The sequence below is a fragment of the Ascaphus truei genome, chromosome 21, assembly GCF_040206685.1.
Source record: "Ascaphus truei isolate aAscTru1 chromosome 21, aAscTru1.hap1, whole genome shotgun sequence".
NCBI lineage: Eukaryota > Metazoa > Chordata > Amphibia > Anura > Ascaphidae > Ascaphus > Ascaphus truei.
In genome coordinates this window covers 14,016,293-14,040,467 of record NC_134503.1, presented here as the reverse complement: position 1 = coordinate 14,040,467, position 24,175 = coordinate 14,016,293, and the positions used below count along the sequence as shown (strand labels likewise).

General features: G+C 46.6%; 2 protein-coding genes across 2 annotated transcripts in view; both read left to right on the top strand.

Moving 5' to 3' along the window:
* The window catches only part of LOC142472176 (ficolin-1-like), a 31,878-nt gene extending 27,405 nt beyond the window's left edge, over positions 1–4,473 (top strand). Inside the window, exons 8-9 of the mRNA XM_075579036.1 lie at positions 2,413–2,547; positions 3,239–4,473. Coding sequence (XP_075435151.1) covers positions 2,413–2,547; positions 3,239–3,486 — 383 coding nt within the window. The 3' untranslated portion in view covers positions 3,487–4,473. The remainder of the gene's footprint in view (positions 1–2,412; positions 2,548–3,238) is intronic.
* A 3,668-nt stretch (positions 4,474–8,141) lies between these two features.
* NELFB (negative elongation factor complex member B) lies at positions 8,142–23,115 on the top strand. The gene is made up of 13 exons (XM_075579033.1): positions 8,142–8,554; positions 9,802–9,965; positions 10,657–10,756; positions 10,972–11,202; positions 11,566–11,751; positions 12,687–12,799; positions 12,908–13,010; positions 13,251–13,346; positions 14,282–14,424; positions 15,056–15,162; positions 19,938–20,079; positions 21,438–21,546; positions 21,895–23,115. The coding sequence occupies exons 1-13, from the start codon at positions 8,453–8,455 to the stop codon at positions 22,033–22,035; spliced, it is 1,737 nt and encodes a 578-aa protein (XP_075435148.1). The 5' UTR covers positions 8,142–8,452; the 3' UTR covers positions 22,036–23,115.
* Positions 23,116–24,175: the final 1,060 nt, after the last annotated feature.

Sequence of the window (24,175 nt, the reverse complement as noted above, 5' to 3'; positions counted from 1 at the left end):
TTGTCTCTGTGTACTTAATATTCAAACCTGGATATGAAATATGACCACATAACCTCTATTTCTGCATATGAAACAGATATCAGAGATTATACATAGAAAACCCTGTTTTTTTTTATCATTTGATTTGTGTAATCTCAACGGTTATAAATATCTATTTCTTACCGGTATTCTTGCAAAGTGTGCTCAGGCCCAGGATATTCATATTTGGCAAACTACCAACTTTTGAACCTATAATTGCTTCCCACGCCCTCTGATACTCTGCAGAATCCCCCAAAGAATGCATTTATCAAATGTTTTACCAGGAAGTAATACATTGAGAGTTACATCTCGTTTTCAGGTATGTCCTAGGTACAGAGTTACGATGACAATACATGGTTACACTAAATTAACAGGGTTATACATTATATTTAAAGACATTGTGTGAACAGTCAAACATAATATATATTATAAGTGTATGTAACAGTTACAAACCAGATTACATTTTGAGAATGCTTTAGTTATGAAAGTACTTAGACTGGTAGCGGCTTTGATAATCTCTGGTAGACTGTTCCAGTTTCGGGGTGCACAGTAAGAGGAGGAGGAGCGGCCGCATTCTATGTTAAACCTTGGGACAGTGAACAGTCTTTTGGAGTCAGATCTCAGATGATAAGTGCTGCATGTGGTAGGGGTGGGGAGTTTATTCATATAGGCGGGTAGTTTGCCCGGAAAGTATTTTAAGGCAAGACAGTAAAAATAAACTTTGCGTCTAGACTCAAGTGATGGCCAATCTAGTTCTTTGAGCATTTCACAGTGATGTGTGTTGTAGTTACATTGGAGGACAAAGCTGTATATTGAGTTGTAGAGGGTGTCTAGTTTGCTAAGGTGAGTTTAGGGTGCTGAACCATATACTATGTCCCCATAGTACAGTATATAATTGGCATTAGCATCTGCTGTGCAATGCGCTGTCTGACCAGCAGACTTAGGGAGGATTTGTTCCTATAAAGTACACAAAGAATGCCTTTCAATGTACATTTACAAGAGTCCTGTTTATTCTAGTGTCAGGGAAGCCATATTTCAATCCCCACACTTACAAATCCATGTGTGTTATCTCTACATACCATCAGTCCTATAAATCAGAGGCCTTATCAAGGGTTTAACAGGCCATCAAAACAATTCTTATGTTTGTAGGACAATTCCTAACCAATGTTAACCTCTCGTGTGCCAGATTGATTAAAATAAACAATTTGTGCTATATTAATTACACACTGCTTCAGCACAGGTGGCTCAATCAGTGGCTCAGTTAATGGCTTTGCCACTGATTGAGCCACCTGTGCTCAAGCAGAGATATCCTTAAAACCTTTCAATATAATTTCATCTTTAAACAACTCTCATATTGAGCTTCTCTAAGACAAATAAAACTACCAGAACTTTTAACTAAATAATTGTACCCCCCTAAGTTGAGGTCAGATGAATCTTTCTATGATAAAACTTAATGGGATCCTTTATATCATAAACAACAAGTGTAAGTAATATAGATTTGTATGCAGAAATCACTGGATGATATGTACAGTATAGCTAAAAAAAAAAAAGACAATGTTCGGAGCCCTCTAGTGCGGGATGAATGAGTAGCAACTAAAGGTAATCTGTGTAAGAAAGAGGTTTGCTAACATACGGTAGGCATCACAGTTAACTGCTTCTGCAGACAGATTTCAATTTGTCACTGTAAGAACTTGCCCTGCCAATTGGAAAAAGGGCTGGAGGCCTTGTGACTGGACTGGATACACACACAGAGCAGTACCACACTGCTGACTTCCCGGGAAGCTTTGGCACCACACCCTGGCCCTGTTGATCTCCGGTCTGGTAAAACATACGGGCCTGGGAAAACGAAAGAACCGACACACGGACAGTGTTTCAATCGTTCCGCCTCAGTTTATTAAGCATAGGGTAAAGATTTTTATACAGAAAAAAGACAACATTGGTTAGAGGCGTAACGTAGGCGTAACCTGGGCGTGATTATGATTAGAGGCGTGATTTAGGGGCAGGACATATTAGTGGAATGATCTTGGGGCGTAATTCTCTCAAGACAGGCACTGTCTGAAGTACATGGCCCTTTCATTGTCTCGTTATCAACAACCTTCATTTCTCTAGCAACTATGTGAGGTAATTTTGCCTTTCCCAAACAACTAGTCTATTGCTTCTGATTAAAACAGCAGAAAGCTAGCAGCTTAAAAAATGTATCTCAGCAAAAAGCGGAGTAAAGAGAAAATATATCTTGGCAGAGGCTGAATACATGAGAAATTATATTTATATTTCAGCAAAAGGCTGACTTCATAATCTTAGCAGGCCATTCCAGACAAAATGGATGGTTTAACACAAATGCAGCTTCTGGCCTTACCTACAGTCCCTAACAGTCACCTATGTTAAACCCTTCAGGAACCTTTCAGCTTCGCATTGATCTCACGGATTTTGAAAACAAATATAGTTTTGCTGCCTATGACGCCTTTGGAATTTCTGGAGAGCTGGAGAACTACAAGCTGATACTCGGGAATTTTACTGGTGGCAGCGCAGGTAACGCTCAATCTCACAATCTGTATCAGTTTTATCATAGCTGAATATTACACCTGCAAGTTTTCATCCCACACTTACTGTACACACATAGTGGGAAGGCTATCAGTATTAATGAAAACCACGTGGATATTAGCCATGTCCCTAATAATGGACAGAGTAAGTAGGCAGAATTGCAAGTCTCTTTCCCAGGGAAAAGGAAATGGTGCAGAATGTGACAAAGGCATTAATAGACGGTGTTTAACTGTTAACGGAAAAGATCAAAGCCCTTTGGACCATTTTTTAAAAGATTAATTCTATATGTATGCTATACAAATAGTGAGGAAGGCAGTCGTTTCAAAATTAATCCAAAAAATAAGTGCATGAATAAACAGGAATGACCTTCATATCCCCAAGTACAAACACACATCCTGCCTGTTATTGAATCAGAAACAGTGGTCTCATCTGTCACAGGTCCTGATTGGCTCTCAGGCAGCTTCCTGTTAGTGGCCATTTTAAGCTCCCAGAAATAACTAAATGTCATAAATCAAAATCTGCTGGACCGAAAAGCTCCCAAATGCAAGACAGCTATGATCCTGCCCCAGGAGAATACTGAGTCCAAACAATGTAAAAAGAATAATAATCAATCTGAACAGTTTGCTTCTTTGATCTAGCAAAGCTTTGCTCATGGCATGTGATATTCTGTTTTGTGCAGGAGACTCTCTTGGATACCATAATGACCGCCCTTTCACGACTAAGGACAAGGACAATGATATATACGGCACTAACTGTGCAGATGAATTTAAAGGTGCCTGGTGGTACGGATCCTGCCATAACGCCAACCTGAACGGACTGTATCTGAGGGGGCCGCACAGCAGCTACGCGGACGGAGTTAATTGGGGAACTGGCAAAGGAGACAAATACTCGTACAAAGTAACAGAAATGAAGTTTAGGCCGGTTTAATGGAGTGTAGACTCACAACACAGACAGGTCAGAGACATCCCCTAGGCAGCCAAGAAAACTGCTGAGAATCCTTAGCCCTTTAACTTCTAGCATTCTGTGTATGAAATTAGCATCATATATATTCTTACTGTAATCATTATACAATTATCAATTCATTTGAAATTAATTAAAGTTACTGGGAATTAAAAGCTTTCATTTATGGAGACACTAGGCAATAATTATGCAAAGGGTTTAGAGTCTCCCTACCATGGTAGGTATGGTAATCTAACTCCTAGGCACCACATTGTCCCATTGATGACACTGTAGCACCCTTGATTATTAATTTTATAGACCTAGGGTACCCATGTTTACCAGGCAGTATTCTGCCCTAAGACACCTTGTAGCGCTGGAGGATTCCTTTAAAGCCTATTCAAGTCAATGGGTTGTAAGGTGTCTTCCAGCACCAGGTGTCCACTGGCAGAAGTATAGGCTTTAATGTGATATCAGTAGTCTTTTGGATGGATTAGGGATAATACTTATATATTTAGTTGTTACTGAAATGTACAGGTATATGGTTTTGAATAAAGCAAATTAAATATTTGATTACAACACTCCACCTGCAACTAATCCTTTATAAAAGAAGGCATCCTGATTGAAATTAAATAGGGTTGAAATCCAGATCCATGTTAGTTTGGATAAGTCAATTTGACCCAAAATCCACAAAAGGGATGCTAAGTTTTAGCACATCTAAGCTCACATCCATATGAATCAGAAATGAGGTGTGCTAAAGCTTAGCACCCTTTTGTGGATCTGAGACTGTGTGCTAAAAGATGTTGAGCAGTAAGGCACTTTAGGGATCAGCCATGTGCATGTTCCATAAAGTCTATCCCAATGCACAATCATTAAGTTACGCGCATCAAAGTTGCTTCCTGTATTATATCATGTATTCCTAGCATGGCGCAGAAAAAAATAAACGTTTCAGGGGGTGAACATCTCCCCTTCATCGGGAAAAATAGCACTTTGATTGACAGTACCCAATGTGTTTCAATTGTGATTTTATGGTCGGAAATATACATACACACATACACATACATACACATACATACATATTACGGGGAGTTGAAGGTTTGTCCCATGCACAATAACACCACAAAAGTATTCTATCTATTGTGCACGGTTTTATTAAGTTGATGAGTGCTGATCCCACATGATTATTTTGTGGTTATCATGTGCCATATTTACTAAATTGTGGTAATTCCTGTAAAACAGACTTAGGCTAAGGCCCCGCTCCCTCAGTCAGCACGCCCGCACTGCAGACAGGCGGGGCACTGACAGACACAGACCGCGATATGCGGTCTGTAGGGAGCGGGAGGTGGGCGGGAGTGGGAGGCTTGAGCGGGAGGGGGGGCGTGGCTTGAGCGGAGGGACCCGCTACTCTCCCCTCCCCCCCCCCCCCCCCCCGCCACGGGCTCGGGCTGGAGCTGCTGATGGAAGGTAATCAAAAGCAACACACACACACACACAGGCACTCATACATGCACACACACACGCAGGCACTCATACACATACACACACACACACACACAGAGGCAGGCACTCACGCACTCAGGCACACACATACACAAACACAGACAGGCACTCACGCTGCTTTCCCTCCACACTCCTCCCCGAAGCCTCTCCTCCTCATTGGCTCACAGCCACACCACGTGACGCGTCGACGCTAGGGATTACAATTCTCTTGAATCCCCTAGCGGCTGACGCGTCACAGCGTGTAGTGAGCTGTGCAGCCAGGGAGGACCGGGACCGGCTCGGGAGGATTCCCCTGCTGGTGGGGAACTCTCGTGTGGCCGCCCGCGCCCGGTCCCAGCCCTTATGGCTCTGTAAGGTGTCTTAAAGCTTTGCATCGCTTAGCAAATATGGCTCAATGTGCCCTACAGCTTAGCACAGTTCTGGGAGTTTGTCATGGTGCCGTGTTGGACTGTGAGCTTTGTGTGGCAGTAGGTCACTTATGTCTGTATTATCTTTTTCCTGTGTTGAAGGCAAAGAAAGCATCCCATACATTCAGATAATTAATAAAATAAGTGTCTAAAACACATGCAGTGAAATCAGATGGTAACTGTTGGAGATGGGATACTGGGCTTGATGAACCATTTGCACCCCAAAATGGGCAGTTCTTATGTTTAACAATTAAAAAACAAAGGAGTGATGACCCAAACAGATCACCAAGTTGAAAAAGAACAACTGCACACAGGGGATTCAGCACAAGCAAAGAAATAACTAATGAGTGCTACTCGAGTGTCCATAACTCTAGTGTCAACATAAAACCAACAAAGACACCAACCAAAAAAAAAACTAAGAGAGAAAAAAATACATCAATAGTATAAAATGTATTTTAAAATCAGTTATTAATAGCAGCAGGTCAATTGCATACTCACAAACATATCTGATAAAATCACTTTGATAATGAGCCTCATGATAAGGAGAGGTGATGTTTTTTTTTTATTCCGGGTGGCTAGGATGATAAAGATGGTAAACCAGCAGTGCTCCGCCTTTTGAATTTCCAGGACACTTATCCTCCATGAAGGAACTTCTGGTCTCTGTGTTTCCGTGTCTCACCGGCGCTCTGCGTTCCAAGCCTCATCTATGAACACATATACACCCTCAGCACTTCTCCTTCCTCTGATTGGTTGGTTCAACGGTCCACTCCTACGCATTTTGCCAATTTGGTTGGTTTCATAAGGGTTTACTTGACTACATCACCGGTCTCTTTTATAGACCCAGAACTGTGTACGTTCCTCCTACTCTCAAATATGATTATTTTAACTCTTCATGGGAAACTTATAATAACTTTCCTATATACTACTACGTAACTATATAACTACATATAGCCTACTCATTGCATTTCAAAATAATATACTAACAATCTCAACATTTTAATCAAAATATACAGTAATATAAAAAGTCATATATTACACATATATGAAAAACTTTCTAAAAAGATTTTTTCATTTCCTCTTCTAAGAACATATGCACATACAAAGTTGTTGACATTTTATACACTTGTAACCCATATTCCCCCCCCCAGACACAGATGCTATATCTAGCGTGTGTGAGGGCTGGCTACATGTGCTTTGGTGGTGCGTACCTGCCGGTAACAGGAGGGCCTGAGCTTCCCGCAATGATGTTGGGGACACAGGACCAGGCTTCTGGGGTAGTTGCCTCATTCTTTAGTGGTGGTGCAGCGCCTCCATCCTCTATACCTTCCCAGGGATATGGGGTAGGACCCTTATAGAAGAAATAACCCTGGTCCCAGGGTGGATGCTCCAGAATCACACACAGTCTCGGGTAAAATCAGCAATGTCTCTCTTTATTGTCTCTAGCTCGTACACAGCAGCAACAACAGCAGCACACAAGGAAATCCCAAGGGGTACAGCCTCTCTCCTCTCCTTTCCTCCAAGAGGTACTCCGACAGGATGGTCTGTAAGGGGCCTCAATACCCACCTCTGAGGATATCCTCTGGGTGGGGGTAGATCCTCCCCATCACCTCCTCATCAGGGTGAGAGGCATTGGTCCACCGGAGCTCTGCTCACTCTCCAACTATCATAGGCCAGAGTTATCTTTCTCGCTCTCCTGCTCCCAGGACAGAGCTCGACCTACTCCTCCAACTCCCAGGACAGACAGACTGTCACTCACAGGAACTGGCTGCTAAATAGAGTCAGCCCCACCCCTCATGATGTCAGCAGCACCTCCCCTCTGTCTCTTGCCGGCAGCAGAGTCAGGGGCCTGCATCTATCACTCAGGGCAGGGCGTGAAAGGGGAAAACCCATGATCACTACTGGCGCCTGCCCTTAACAGGACTTACCACAGTAGGAGAAAGATATGTATAGCCTGTGCTGTTTACAGGGGGCTACACACTATACAATGGAAACAGAGTTTCAAGTAAGACCAGAACTTAACCCCAGGAATCAAGGCACCAGAAAGGACAAAGCAGTTCAATAAAGAGGTTTTATTCCAGCCGGAGCCAGCAAGCACAACACAAAACAGAAATCCTAGCTGGCGTATTCAGGGTTCCACATTCCGTTGGGGTAGGGACCGTCCAGATCTCTCAACGCTGTGCAGCCATGTTCATTGGAGTTGTAGGGGAAGATGCAGGAGAATGCCAGAGACGCCGCCATCGCACCCCGCCGCCACTAGGAGATTTAGAAGCTGAACCCGTAGCCCGGAGGTAAGTGCCCAAAACCCGTAGTCTCCTGGGCAAACCTGGAGCGATGGCAACCCTGTTTACCGGAGCATCTTCTTGTGAGTTCCAGTATCCCACATTAACAGAGCAACTAAATTGTACTGCACTGATTTTAATGTGCTTACTGCAGGAGCATATGCTTTATCGAAGTCCCCTGCACCCCTAGTACAACCAATAATTATATCTGTATTATTGTATTACCATCACCGTAAAAAAAGTTCATTGCATTTAATGCTGCCTTGAAGTTAATTGAAAACTGCAGTTAAAATGAATGCACAAAGCTGGAGCTTTAGGTGCTTATTAGTTGGTTCCCTGTTGTCATGGAGAGGAACAAACCAGGCCCCAGACTGGGGCGCGCTTGGCTTGTTGTTATGGTAACCACGGCGGCCGGAACTGTGCAGCACCTGAGCCGCACGCCCCTTGAGAGAGGGGGACAGATCTCAGTAACGGACCGGAAGTGATTGTGTTTGTCAAGGCAGCTGAGGCGGGAGTGTGTTTCATGGCTGCGTAGCCCGAGACTGGGACGGGGGAGTGCGGGGACGGTGCGGCCATTGCAAAGCACGCAGATAGAAGTCTCCCGGTCCGTTGTATCCTCCCTGCGGCCTGTCCCTGTTTATCCCCTCCCGGGTCCTGTGTTATGGGACCGCTGTGTCTGCGGCCTTGTTAGCCCCCCTAGGCTCGGTGTGACCTCCCCGCGGTTCCTCCCGGCTCTGTGGCACCCAGCGGTGCTCGGGGGTCTCGGTGAGGATGTTCGCCGGGCTGCCGGAGCTCGGGGTCTCCAATGGGGAGGATCTGAAGGAGACTCTGACCAACTGCACCGAGCCCCTGAAAGCCATCGAGCAGTACCAGGTACCTCTTACTCAAGTAACCCCTTGGCTACCAGAGAGGATCCACACTGCCTGGCAATCACCCCCCCCCCCCTCTCTGGCAGCGAAGGGATTATCCAGCTGTGGGTGACACCAGCATCATGCTTCTGTTTACAGCTGTCATACTACTTGTTATTACTGCCCCTGTAGTCTAGTGGGTGTAAGACTGGGGCCATGGTACCTTCGCCCGTGCGGAGGCTGGTCAGTGAGCGGGCGCTTACCTGGCCATGGTGGACGGGGCATGCCTAGGGGCGTCACGGAGCTGGTTCGTCCTTATTGGACGAATTGCTCACGTGACCGGCCTGTCGCGGCAAGAAATCAGTATTAACTGATTTCTTGCGCAATGCCCGCACGCCGCCGCATGTACGCGAACACTGCCTTAAGGTAGTCTGTGCGCTCAGCGTGTGGATGCCTCCGCACGGTCTGCGATACCATGGCCCCAGCCTAAGAAGTATGAAACTGAGACTGCTATCACCAGTGAGTTGAATAGTATCACTTGTTCTCAGTAAACTTAAATTACAGATCTATAGGGTTTGGAGAGCTCTGTACACCTGTAATTCCATTCATGAAGGACCCCAATTTTAGCCCCCCACACCCTTCAAAGGACATATATGACTACTAAGACTTTGATCTACATGTTATCAGCACAGTCTCACAGATTTCACTGACTGAGAATTGTTGAATTAAGATAGAATGCATTTTGGGTAAGAATCCACAACACTCACTGACGTTTCCTTGACAGAGCCTACTCCTTTACCATTCTGCAGCCCTCTCCATTCTCCAAAAGACACAGTCTGAGGAGTAAACATTTACAACATGTTTTTGGGGTGGGCGGTGGACAAATCTGTCTTGACATCTGTTTAAAAAAAACAAAGTGTAGTACAACGTTAATAAACTCTGCACATGACACGTTTACACTTCTTTAAAGATTACTGTGCAGATATGTCCCATTGTGATACTATTTTCTCCTCATGTATGACTAGAATTGGTGTCAACCTTTTGAATTGGTTCCACCAGGCTATTTCTTCTTCCTATCCTCCAAATATTGTCATGTCTCCATGATTTTTTGTTAATGTTGGTCCGTGTGTTTGTGGTTGAAATATAATTCCATAATGAAAGATGGAGCATGGTGTTTATGATGGCTAACGTAATAAAATGTTTTAGATGTGCATAATCACGTCACAGATTATTTGTACTGACCACCAAACCTGTTCATGTTTGACATTGTAGACTGAAAATGGAGTGCTGCTACCTTCTCTCCAGTCAGCACTGCCATTCTTGGATCTCCATAGCATCCCACGGCTGGAGTTCCATCAAACTGTCTTAGATGAGCTGAGGGAGAAGTTATTGGAACGAGTTTCTGTCATTGCCTCAGAAGGAAAAGATGATGATAGGTATATAATTGCTAGAGGACATTTGTGACCGGTTTTCATTCTGCTGCTAATCCTATTACAGAGTATCTAACTCAGTGGGGGGTTTAAAAAATTTTTTTGATTGAGGGAGCGTACAATTGTGTAATTCTCAGGAACGCCAGCCCTCTCATATAGCGGGTCTGAGATCAGATGCATTGTAAGGAGCCCCAACCCTCTCTAACAGTTCGCCTGAGATCAGATGCATTGTAAATTCTTCTGTATTTGGTACAATTTTCAAATTACCTGAAAATTACAGGGAACCCTTTAAGAATGTCCAGGGAATCCAAGGATTCCTTGGAACCCCTGTTGAAAAACACTGATTTAATTAAAAGACACAGCTAGATTGTGTATTTATTAACACTGTTAAACATGGAAGTACTGACGTCATTATTCAAAAGAGTTAACTTGTATACTAACCTTGCAATTTAACAGTGAACCTGTATGCTTTACAGTGCATTGAATTTCTTCTACATTGGCTTAAAGAGCTGTTCGCAGGTTTAGAACAAAACAAAACAAACTGCAGCGTTTGACCTATTTAGCAGCAAAACGGGTCAAAAAGTTTGAAATTGTAGGTTAAAGTATACACCAACGTAATATTAATCATTTTGTCAAACTGTCATTACATTATGTTTTTGTTTTTTGAAGGTGTTTTCTGCCTTTTCTATCACTTCAGGTACAGAAAGTTGGAGGAATTATTGGAAAAGTGTTTTTCACTGGTGAAAATGCCATCTATCCAACCAGTAGTCATGTGTGTAATGAAGCACCTGCCAAAGGTAGGACAGGGATCTCATTTTTTTTTTTTTTTTAAATGATTAAATTATTGTTCAGCAAAAACAAGTTTTTATTCGAAAGAGCCATCTCTGGCCAGCCGGAGCTTTTAAGGCTGATAATATCCAGTTGTGATTTTCACATTGTGAGACGTTTCATGTGGCTGAGCTGTGTACATCTTTGGCAAAACTGCTAAAAACTATATGTCTGGGGCTGACAGGTGCCTGAGAAGAAGCTGAAGTTGGTGATGGCTGATAAGGACCTGTACAAAGCATGTGCAGTGGAGGTGAAGCGTCAGATCTGGCAGGATAACCAGGCGCTGTTTGGTGATGAGGTTTCCCCCCTGCTGAAGCAGTACATTCTGGAGAAAGAGAATATCCTGTTAAGCAGCGACCTCTCTGTCCTTCACAATTTCTTCAGCCTTTCCCCCAAAACCAGACGGCAGGGCGAGGTAAGAGTTGAATCCTACTGCGATTGCCACAAACCAAAAGCACACTTAACTTATGCAAGAATAAAAAATGCTGAGAAACAGAAATGGGGAAATACATTTTATAATCCTCCAGGAGGTAATATATTAGTAACTCAATTCTAGTTTTGGGGAATATTGCTGCATTGACCTTTTTGCTGCCAAATGGGCCTGCAACGCATTGCAGAGCATGGATGCCGGCCTCCTGGCAGTGAGAGCGTTAATAAATGGGGGGGGGGGGTATTAAATTATGGAATCATTGCACAATTTAATCTGGGCCTGAGATGGGAATGTGCCAATTAACATTGAATACTCTGATCAAGTTTTATATGACTGTTTCCCCATTAGGTGGTGCAAAAGCTCACACAAATGATTGGGAAGAATGTGAAGTTGTATGACATGGTCCTGCAGTTCCTGCGCACGCTTTTCCTGAGGACACGTAATGTACATTATTGTACCCTGCGGGCGGAGCTGCTCATGTCTCTGCATGATCTTGACATTAGTGAGATCTGCTCTGTTGATCCCTGCCACAAGGTAAGTCATATCACATGCTCAGAAAAGAGATCGACTGCTCAGTTGTCAAGAGACAAGTTTCGTGTTGTGCTCTACCCCTGTAATCTCTGATCTTTTCCTATGTGGGGCTCAGAGAATGCTATTCACAATGATGATGTGGACTGCACAGATAAAATGCATCAAAACTCTTACGCCTCCCCCCAGATACAAACTTAACACAAACCTAAAGACCCTACTTTCTTATTAATTCACATTGGCAATTCAACGCTAGTGCTGAGTAAGGAAATTAATGCTGCGGTGACCAGTCTACAGAACTGTAATTACGGACGGTTTTATTTATGTTCAACTCCTGCTTCTCCCTTTAATAATATGTGATGTTGAATAAAAACTCTATTTGTACACCTAGTAAGAAGATTAGACTGTAATTTCTTTGGAGCATAAGTTATATAGAGCTTTCCGCAGTTTGCAGAATAAGAGGAAATAATAAAGGAACTGATATGAGGAACGCAAGAGGGGGCAAGATTTTTCGTTTAAGGGGAGATAGACTGATACAAGAAAATATATTGTATAATAACTTTATTTCAGATTTCGCTTTTTCCTCCCGATGGGACTCAGTGTTTCAAAGTTACAGTATAGCACGTGGTTTGCAGCACATAGAATTGTTAGACACAGCCCCTGCCCAGCTTACAATCTGGTTTTGGTGCCTGAGGCACAGGGAGATAAAGTGACTTGCTCAAGGTCACAAGGAGCTGACAACGGGAATTGAACCAGGTTCCCCTGATTCAAACTTTGTGTCAATTGTTTTCAGAGTCGGTGTCTTTACTCACTGAGCCACTCCTTCAGCTATACTGAGCAAAACAAGTTTCAGAACACTACTCCAAAGCCATAAATGGGAAACATTGACTGTGTGTACTTCTGTTGTCGAGTATTCTCACCGCAGTGTCTCCCCTGTGCAGTTCACCTGGTGCCTAGACGCCTGCATCCGAGAGAAGTTTGTGGACACCAAGAGAGCGCGGGAACTCCAGGGCTTTCTTGATGGCGTGAAGAAGGGGCAGGAGCAGGTTCTTGGGTGAGGACAGATAATAATATTTTGTTTAGCCAAATTTCTGTCAAATAATGTTTATCACCGTAAATCATCTGGTCTTCACATAGTGTGTAATTCTTCTGTCTACCCCAGAGACTTGTCGATGATCCTTTGTGACCCTTTCGGTATCAACACCCTAGCTCTAAGTACCATCCGAAATCTGCAGGAGCTGATTAGCCAGGAGTCTTTACCCCGAGTAGGTAACATGGCCCTCCAGCTGGGCTTATTTCAACAAACGCGGCTGACCTTTTATCAGTTTGCAGAATGTTTTAACTTGTGGAGGGATTTCACAATTATTAATATTTTGAGCTGTTTGTTACTTACATACATTTTGATCTTTTTTTCCTCTATTACCCACACATGGCGAATAATACACAGTGACTTGCTGCAGTTGGAGCAGGACACCTTTTATTTACACTACCTTTTCATCCTGTAGGACAGTGCAGACCTGCTACTACTTCTGAGGATGCTCTCCCTCGGACATGGTGCATGGGATATGATTGACAGCCAGGTCTTCAGGGAACCCAAGCTGGTAAGATATAGAGGGAACATATAGTTGCATGCAGTGGCTTGTCAACGTTCCATAAGAATGGCTCTTTCAGTTTTATTTATTCTGTTAAACAACATATTTGATATTCAAAGAAATAAGTCTGCAGGATCAAGTGATTCTAACATTAGAACAGTATACTACACTGTTCTAAGCTACCTCCTCGGTTACACCCACCACTATACTTACCTATCACACTAGGTTGAGCTAGGTTTTCACGATCATGATTCTTACATCAGCTCGCTTTACCCCCAAAGATTCTTTCACAATGTGATAAGGCACGTTATGTGTTGCCAACCTTGGGCTTGAAGACCCATTCAGGGGTGCAAATCGTTGTGTTGTTTTTTTAAACAGGTTAGGTAGAGCTTCAATGCCAGAGCCCACGCCTCTGTTACCCAAATGACAATTATTTTTTTGGGACACTACTGTTGTATTTCTCCATTAATCATTACAATTATGTTAAATTGGATTTATTTTTGTGGTCCCCAAATGTCATGATTTGTTATTAACCATATAGCACAGGGGTGGCCAACTCCAGTCCTCAAGGGCCCCAACAGGTCAGGTTCTCAGGATCTCTGCTTCAGCACAGGTGGCTTAATCAGTGGCTCAGTCAATGACTGAGCCACTTGTGCTGAAGCAGGGAACTCCTGAGAACCTGACATGTTCGTGGCCCTTGAGGACTGGAGTTTCTCACTCCTAATTTAGCCCCTTGATTGCTGTAGTTATTTTACGGTTTAGATTACATTCTATGCAGCCTCTTGTGTATAAATAGCATGCCTGTAGTCCCCAAATCCCTGGCTTTGGCCTTGTTTCGCGACATTAAATCTCAAGATTGTTACATTCCAATTCGTACGCACTTTATACAAAAATGTGCTCTCTGCTCACACTTTTGCTCTTCATTATCCCACCTCTTCCCGTAGGATATCGAGCTGATCACCAAATTCCTTCCGTTGCTGATGGCATTAGTGGTAGATGATTACACATTCAACGTGGACCACAAGTTACCAACAGAGGAGAAGGTGGCAGTTGCTTATCCAAACACCCTGCCAGACGTCTTCACAAAGTGCGTGAACTGGTGATGACACTAGAGGGAGTGGGGATATTGAAGGAAGGTAGAGGTTTTTCTGCACAGGGAGAATGTATGTTAATGGTAGTGCCTGAGCGACATTACTGTACTTTAACTATTTGAGTGCTGGGGGAGACACAAGTGCCAAAGTCCGCGTGGTACATCATGATCACGTGACATCTGTGATGAGGTGAGCAGAAGATGAGTCTTTCTTCGGCCAGATCACGTTCCGCCCTTCACAGGAAGGCAGAACGCGATTTCACCTTAGACAACGAGCAGATAGCCCATAACGTATCCATTACGTCACGGTGCCCCAGGAGTGCCAGATACCATGACAGGGTGGCTGCGTCTTGGGGCACCCAAAGGATTAATGAATGAGCCCTCATAGACATTGGTTCTAGTATGTGGGGAGGTCGCAGCTTTCATAGAGACAGGTCTTATTCCTATTTAGAGGAACTTGGAGCTCACCATCCTTGTAGAGGTCTGGTCTCTATCGAATTTGCACAATGTATACTGCAAACAGACAATGTCTCCTCTGGTAATGTAATACCACAAAATTACCACTTTCACTGTGCAAAAAAATGTGTTTAGCTCCTTTGTGATTCCATCCGATGTGTCTCCGTGTCAGATTTCTCCAGGAGAATAAAATCGCCTGTGAGGTGGGAATGTATTACATGCTGCACATCACCAAGCAGAGGAACAAGAACTCCTTGCTTCGGCTGCTTCCGGCGTTGAGTAAGTAATTAGTTCACAGGAAGTCGTGGTGAAACCAGTGTTCTCCATCAAACCTTCCAGACACCCCGAGCCACATCATTGCTGGGCTTTTGTAAGTTTTTCTACAGTGATATGGGGGTATTAGAGGCAAGCAATTTGGTAATCGCCTACTGCAAAGGTCCGTTACACAGCCCAAGTGCTGCACTGTGCTTCAGAAATAATAATCAATGTCTGTCACTTATTTTCTTTCGTTACGTTTGTGTATTTATGTCCAGCAAATAAAAATCCCACTTGTGAGCACATTCACGCGTCTCAGGCTGCGGTCCCAGTCATCACGGTGACACGCGCGCCCGGCGGGGGGCGGGGGGGTGGGCGTCGCGTGCACAGCGCTAACCGCGGTCTTCAGGAAAGCGGGAGAGGTTGCGACGGGAGGGGGCGTGGTCGGGTTGTTGCGGGGGCGTGGCCATGACCTCACGCGGCTGGTTCGCCCTCATTGGCTGAACTGCCGGCGGGGGCGTGGCCACGGCTCCGTCGCAAGTTCCACACACCATTTTTTTGAGTGTGTGGAATCTTGCAGTACAGCGCGGCTGCTGAATATGCGCCGACGCGTGTACTCGGCCCTGAGCGACTGTGGGGCCGGTGCTTGTTCGCACAGTGCACGCCAAGGCGTGCGCTGTGGCAGTCACTGGGACCGCAGCCTCAGACAGGTTTGCAACCCTGCCTTTCACCATTATCTTTTAGCATATAATGCTTCCACGGCAGCCAAGGATTCTGGGTAATGACATGCAAATAAGCACACAGTGTCACCTTTTTCTTTTTATCCATCTTAACATGGACAACCCTTATAAGCAGTGCTTGACAAATCACCCAAAAATCTACTCGCCGAACCAAAAAATCTACTCGCCACCTAGTCCCGCCCCAACCCCGCCTCTAGCCCCGCCTCTAATCCCGCCCCCAGCCCCGCATTTAAAAAAAACCATAAATGAAATAAATTTAATACATTTCTAGTGAGAACATTCGTTTTTGACATAAGTTTATTTATTGTATTACATTATACTACAATTAGTCCTTGTTTTGTGTGTGTGTATGTGTGTGTGTGTATAAATGTCGAATCTAGAAAAAAAAGCCAGATGTGAATGACTAGTTTCCTGAACCCCTTAACTAGTGCCTGGATGCCCCTGCCTGTTCCCTACCTGTCTTCTGGGTTACGGGGGATTCCAATGTCTTCTGTGTGAAGCTTGAGTCAGATCTGGAAGAAAGCAGTATAGGTTATTTCGGTGTAGTATAGGGCAGTTAAGATATACAGGGTAAATAAAATATCCAGATCCAGATTGTGAGACAGAGAGAGGGTGAGACAGAGAGAGGGTGAGACAGAGAGAGGGTGAGACAGAGAGAGGGTGAGACAGAGAGAGGGTGAGACAGAGAGAGGGCGAGACAGAGAGAGGGCGAGACAGAGAGAGGGCGAGACAGAGAGAGGGCGAGACAGAGAGAGGGCGAGACAGAGAGAGGGCGAGACAGAGAGAGGGCGAGACAGAGAGAGGGCGAGACAGAGAGAGGGCGAGACAGAGAGAGGGCGAGACAGAGAGAGGGCGAGACAGAGAGAGGGCGAGACAGAGACCGAGAGAGAGACAGAGACCGAGAGAGAGACAGAGACCGAGAGAGAGACAGAGACCGAGAGAGAGACAGAGACCGAGAGAGAGACAGAGACCGAGAGAGAGACAGAGACCGAGAGAGAGACAGAGACCGAGAGAGAGACAGAGACCGAGAGAGAGACAGAGACCGAGAGAGAGACAGAGACCGAGAGAGAGACAGAGACCGAGAGAGAGACAGAGACCGAGAGAGAGACAGAGACCGAGAGAGAGACAGAGACCGAGAGAGAGACAGAGACCGAGAGAGAGACAGAGAGAGAGACAGAGAGAGAGACAGAGACCGAGAGACAGAGACCGAGAGACCGAGAGACAGAGACCGAGAGACCGAGAGACAGAGACCGAGAGACCGAGAGACAGAGACCGAGAGACCGAGAGACAGAGACCGAGAGACAGAGACCGAGAGACAGAGACCGAGAGAGAGAGACCGAGAGACAGAGACCGAGAGAGAGAGACCGAGAGAGAGACCGAGAGAGGGAGAGAGAGAGGGTGAGAGACGGAGAGAGGGTGACTGTGGGGGGATGGGGTGATGGGGAGACTGGGTGGGGTGATGGGGTGACTGGGTGGGGTGATGGGGTGACTGGGTGGGTGATTGGGTGGGGATTACTGACTGACTGGGTGGGGATTACTAACTGTCTGACTGGGTGGGGTGACTGGGCAGGGGGGTGGGATGACTGACTGGGTGGGGGGGTGACTGGGTGGGGGGGTGACTGGGTGGGGGGGTGACTGACTGGGTGAAGGGTATGACTGACTGGGTGGAGGGGGTATGACTGACTGGGTGGAGGGGGTATGACTGGGTGGGGGGGTATGACTGACTGGGTGGGGGTGTATGACTGACTGGGTGGAGGGGGTATGACTGGGTGGGGGGGGGTTATGACTGACTGGATGGGGGGGTTATGACTGACTGAGTGGGGGGGGTTATGACTGACTGGGTGGGGGGGTATGTTTGACTGGGTGGGGGGGTATGATTGACTGGGTGGGGGGTATGACTGACTGGGTGGGGGGGGGGTTATGACTGACTGGGTGGGGGGGTATGACTGACTGGGGGGGGGGGTTATGACTGGGTGGGGGGGGTTATGACTGACTGGATGGGGGGGGTTATGACTGACTGGGTGGGGGGGTTATGACTGACTGGGTGGGGGGGTATGTTTGACTGGGTGGGGGGGGTATGATTGACTGGGTGGGGGGTATGACTGACTGGGTGGGGGGTATGACTGACTGGGTGGGGGGGTATGACTGACTGAGGGGGTATGACTGACTGACTGGGTGGGGGGGGGTATGACTTACTGGGTGGGGGGGTATGACTGACTGGGTGGGGGGGAGTATGACTGACTGGGTGGGGTGGGGGGATGACTGACTGGGTGGGATGATGACTGACTGGGTGGGGGGATGACTGACTGGGTGGGGGGATGACTGACTGGGTGGGGTGGGGGGATGACTGACTGGGTGGGGTGGGGGGATGACTGACTGGGTGGGGTGGGGGGATGACTGACTGGGTGGGGTGGGGGGGATGACTGACTGGGTGGGGTGGGGGGGATGACTGACTGGGTGGGGTGGGGGGGATGACTGACTGGGTGGGGTGGGGGGGATGACTGACTGGGTGGGATGGGGGGATGACTGACTGGGTGGGGTGGGGGGATGACTGACTGGGTGGGGTGGGGGGATGACTGACTGGGTGGGGTGGGGGGATGACTGACTGGGTGGGGTGGGGGGATGACTGACTGGGTGGGGTGGGGGGGTACCTTTGGTGTCCTACACGTTCTCTCTCTCTCTCTTACACACACACACACACACACCACTCTCTCTCATACATACACACACACACTCTCATACACACACACACTCTCTGTGTAGGGGGGGGGGTAGCGGATGCAGCCACAGGAGCGGAACCGGAGGGCAAGCGGGACAGGGGGGGAAATCACCTGCCCCGCGCGAGCAGCCACGGGGACAGGAGCGGAGACCAAAGGGAAAGCAGGTTTGGGGGGGGGGGGGGGGAATCCCCCGCCGTCATCTCCTGCCCCACGCGAGCAGCCACGGGGACAGGAGCGGAGACTGAGGGGATGAGAGGGGAAGCGCGAGCAGGAGACCGGGACCGCGCACGCGAGGAGCAGCCATTACTTACCCCTGCAGAGAAGGGCTCCATTCCGCGTCACGACCGCGTCACGGCCAATCAGCCAGGAAGATATTTTTTTTTGTTATTTATTTATTTTTTTCAATTTGGGGGGGGGGGGGGGGGGGAGCGGAGACAGCCACGGGGACCGAGGGGAACACCCCTGCTGGCATCGGGAGCAGCCACTGGCACTGGGGGACAGCGGGGACCGTAGGGCAACCGGGACGGGGGAACATCGCCCGCTGTCATCTCCTGCCCCGCGCGAGCAGCCACAGGGACAGGAGCAGAACCGGAGGGCAAGCGGGGCAGGGGGGGGGGGGAGATGGGGGGAGAAATCCCCTGCTGTCATCTCTTGCACGACAGGAGCGGAGACTGGAGGGGATGAGGAGGGAAGCGCGGGCAGGAGACGGACCGCGCGCGCGAGGAGAAGCCATTACCCCTGCAGAGAAGGGCTCCATTCCACGTCACGACCAATTGGCCAATCAGCCAGGAGGATATTTTTTTTGTTATTTTTTTTTTTACAAATTTGCGCAGAGCAGGGGGAAAAAGTAGCTGGCCACGGGCCAATTTCCGTTCGCGCCTGGCAAGTGGGCGACCGGGTTTGTCGAGCACTGCTTATAAGCATATGCTTGCTGTGTTGCACAGCTTTTCAGCATAGCCTGGGTTGAAGAAGTGCACAGCCAGTAAACCTACTCGCAGGCATCTTTTGGTCTCATCAATGTGAGGCTGGTTATACTGGCTATGAAGCTGGAATAGGTTTCAGCCACACATTTATGTCCAACTTTAACATACTTTGGCACGATAGAGCATGTGGAAGGGGGGGGCACCCTGTGTTTTTATTTCCCACTTGTCGTAAAAATCGAGGGGTTTTTTTCGAGGATGAAGCTGTGATTGTGCACAATGTACTTTTTGTATACGGGTGACCTTGAAGTCACTGGCATTGCTTCTCGCACTATATCTTGTGCATAAATGCTGTGTAGACTTCATATAAGCACCAGCTATCTGGGTCCTGCTGATGCTCAGTGTCTTTGTCTTTACAGAGGAGACATTCAGTGATTCAGCTTTCGCAGACATCTTCCTGCATCTCTTCACCAGTAACCTTACCCTGCTCTCTGAGGAGTTTGGGACGGAGGAATTTTGCACCCGCATTTTTGATGGTTTTTTTCTTGCATCTTGCGCTAAGTAAGCTCCGCTTCTGCTCATGTTTGTAGCAACTCGTATGAGTGTCAGTACAGTAATAATACATACATACGCTGGTTAAATGGTGGAAACTATGAAGAGCCTATGAGTGGTGTACGTTATGTACACAGGAATAACTGAAGCTATTTGTTGAGTGACTTTACATCATATATTTAGGACTTGTCTGAATTTCCTTCATTTTGTATCTATTTTACCAGCAATGCAGTGTTTATAGCCCCTATTTAGAACAGGAGTGTGAAATGGATATTGACATTGTACTATATGTAGAATCACATTTATACCTAATATTATATTAGCCAATGTCAGGATGTCCTTGTGCCTCTTCTATCCAGCTGTTCAGGTTTCCTGCTTGACACAGCTATGCACATTACTCCAGTTACATAATAATGCAAACATGTGCGCAAAGTAATTTTCCCTTTTGTTAATGTTGCCAGGTGCGTCTTGCTTCAAAAGCTTTCCTTCAGTCCTTGTCCAAGTAAAACAAGGCTTGTACACTCCTTGGCTGAACACACTGATAAGTGCTCCGTGAAACAACTCTATCTTGCTGCGTCAGTCGGCTGCCTATTTTTCTTTGTCAAGATAAAGCACCTTTAATAAAGGTGGTAACCTTGATGTGTGGCTGTTATGTCACTGAACAAGGATTGGGGCAGTTTCACACTGGCCTGACAAAAACGTCATTTCGAGACCAGCTTCTCGTCACTTTAGCACTAAATGCTTCAACTACAAAGATTATAGACTGGCCATATGAATAGTTCGTGGTTTGGCCCAGGCCACGCACAGAGCTTTGGGTGTAGATACTCCAACAGAGAATCATTGTGCCCTGAAAGTAAGGAGTGAGGCAGAGTAATGAAGGGAAAGTTAGACTTGGGGCAGGAGCGGCCAACTCCAGTCCTCACGGGCCACCAACAGGTCAGGTTTTCAGGATATCCGTACTTCAGCATAGGTGGCTCAGTCATTGACCGCCACTGATTGAGCCACCCGTGCTGAATCAGGGATATCCTGAAAACCTGACCTGTTGGTGGCCCTTGAGGGCTGGAGTTGGCCACTCCTGACTTGGGGTAATTCATTAAAGTATGAAGCTGCTGTTTTTTGGGGTCAAAACCCCCAATTGACTTCAACGGCTTCTTCTGACTTTATTGAATGGACCCCGTAGTTGAGGGTCTTGGAGAGCTTGTTCTTGAGGCAAAGATTCTTAACTATTGCCTGCTGTAAGTCTTGGGATGGTAACCGTCCAGGTCACGCACTAGGGAGGAAGGACCTCACCATAAATGTGAGAAAATGACAGCCCCACTGTGCTCTCCGGGCCTTTTTACTTCATTCACAGCATCTTTATTTTGCAGGAAGGAGAATGTGCACCGGCATGTGCTCCGGTTGCTGCTCCACCTTCACCACAAAGTGGTGCCTGCTAAACTGGAGTCACTACAGAAAGCCTTGGAGCCTACCAAGACGGTGAGAGATGGGGGGGGTGTTCTTTTTTTACATTTGATTTTCATGCATGGGTGGTCCTGAATGCTTGCACTCTTTTTAAACATTGGTTAACCATTGATTTGTATCACTTCTACTTAACCCTTGTCATATTATTACAACGATTGTTATTATTATTACAAAAGCCTTGATTTTCAAGAGTAAAAAAAAAGGTAAAGGCAGGCGGTTTAGCTATATGATATTCAAAATTGGACCCTTTCAGCCTGCATGCTAGTACCTCATTTAGTTTCTGAAGGCTATTTCATTCTGCGTTGCAGCAATGCTGCAATCTTTTCTAGCAGTAGACAACCTAATGGTTATATATTTCCACAGAGTGGCGATCCTGTAAAAGAGCTTCACAACCAGCTGAGTGAAAAGCTGCAGCAGAAAAAACCAAGCCCACCAGCGCCGGACCCTGAACCGCCATCCATGGACCTTCCCCTGCATACTGTTTCCACACCTCCTGTGATCTAATCATTGTCCGCATATGTGTTGTGTTCTTTGCCATGTGTCTCTGAGCACATCTACAGACCAGGAGGGGGAGAAGATCCATCCAGTGTGATCCGAACAATGTGCTGCTTAGCTCGCTGATCTGGGGCAGCTTTATTGGAGGGCTGTATACAGCATAGACTAAGAGTACCCGGTACAATAGGATGCTTTGATGCAGTATATCCCCAGCACGGTCTCTTACAGTGATTCCCAAAGGGGTTTCATGAAACTGTAATGGCAGATCCCAGGCAGTATAGCCGGTTCCTGAGCCCGTATAAGGACTGCTCACTTAGTAAGGCCCCAAACTGCACCTTGGCATGGGTGGTAAAGCTGTCAAATAAAGCATGAGCTTCCGACGTTGCTCCCCACAATGCTTTGCTTCCAGAGTAGCAAGGCATTATGGGGCGTGACTTTGGAATCTCCCGCTGTAATTAACTGCTATACCCCCCCATGCTGTCTGCACATCCTGGAGTGCAGTTTGTAGCCACAAGCTCAGGACACTACTGATATCGGTCAGTGTTGTTCGCAATGTCTGAGTAGGCAATAAGATCTATTAATTAGGGCTATGAGCAACACCTTTTCTAGCATGGGATGCACAGTGTAAAAAAAAAAAAAGTGGGGGGAAACTGGTCTATTAGCTCAAATCTGTCTGTTCCAGGAGAGAGGGCGCCACCCAGTGGTTGTCGTGGGTTTCAGACGCACATTGCTTCTGTACAGTATGTGATTTCGCTTGGATTACTTGTCCCAGAGGCTGCTTTTAGTGTATTTAGTGATTCACCCCTTCAATGACAAAGTGGTCAGTCATTAAGGGTTTGCCAAGGCAGCATGTAAAAACTGCATTACTTTTTGATCTTTCTTACTTGAATAGCAGAAGAGCGTTTCCGTGTGGAAGGGATGCCGTAGCTTTTTTGGTTTTGCCATTGAATACTGTGTGTTTTGTATGGAGTAAGCGGGATTTAATTACATACCTAGAAATGAGCTCGGATTGCACGCGCTTATTTTGTAGACGTGTGTTTTTGTTTTATTATTTTTTTTATATACAGAAATAAAACAAGTTAGGATTAATACTGGTGTAGAACGTCTCCTTCTTTGCCTTTGCATTAACCCTTTCATTGCCAAAGGGGCCAGCAACGCATTGCAAAACCACACATTGCTGGCGGCAATGGATGGGGAAAGCCACGTTTTTGTGATTACCGGCATTTCGGCGGTCTAGGACATTTGGTCGCGGCTGTTTTGCTGCGACCAAATCTGCGCCGGCGTTTAGCCGCCACTCTAATTGCCGCCGGGACATCTATCCACCGGCTGCTTTGCCACCAAGGTAAGCCCCTAACGTTACCCCTTATCCTAAAAAACTTATACTAATGCTATCCCCCACCCTAAAACCCCTTGCCCTTAACCCCCACCTTAACCCCTAAAACCCATTGGGTTAACTTATTGGCACTGCGGCTGGCTGCCGAGTGTCCGGTGGAGGCGTAGGGTCCCTCAGCGACCAAACACCGCCGAAGACTTGGTCGAAGCAAGAAGGCTGCCACCAAATGTCCGATTTCTGTGCTTGGTAAACCAATATATGCTCAGCTGCAGAGACAGTAGAAGGTTTTAGATGACCGGTGATCAGCCGTAACAAAAAACTAAGGGATCAATCTGATGTTACTCAAACTTCTGGAGTGCACGATGGCTGCAGAACACGTGAAGATGAGAATGAGATACTATGTTCTATTTCTCATACGCAGACATTCCAGCATCGCCCATTAAGAGGAAGTATCACTTGCACTGCAGCTCCAGCTCTGCTCCATGGACATATGTAAGGGTTCCCATGTCCCGCTGCTTCCCCCTATTTCAGCCTGAAGACACCTCATTTTCTGAGCTCAACCAAAGCACGATGAGAGGCAATGGGATGAATGTCACAAATCATGCATCCTTCAATGCCACCGAAGACTTGAAGCAGGTTTAGTTTAGAAATGTTTCAGTAAAGTTGGCACGCAACACTGCAAATACATGTCTACTGGTGTTTCAATGCCTTGTGAACATCGGGATCTATTGCAGGAGAGGCCAACTCCAGACCTCAAGAGCCCCCAACAGGTCAGATTTTCAGGACATCCCTGCTTCAGCACAGGTGGCTCAATCA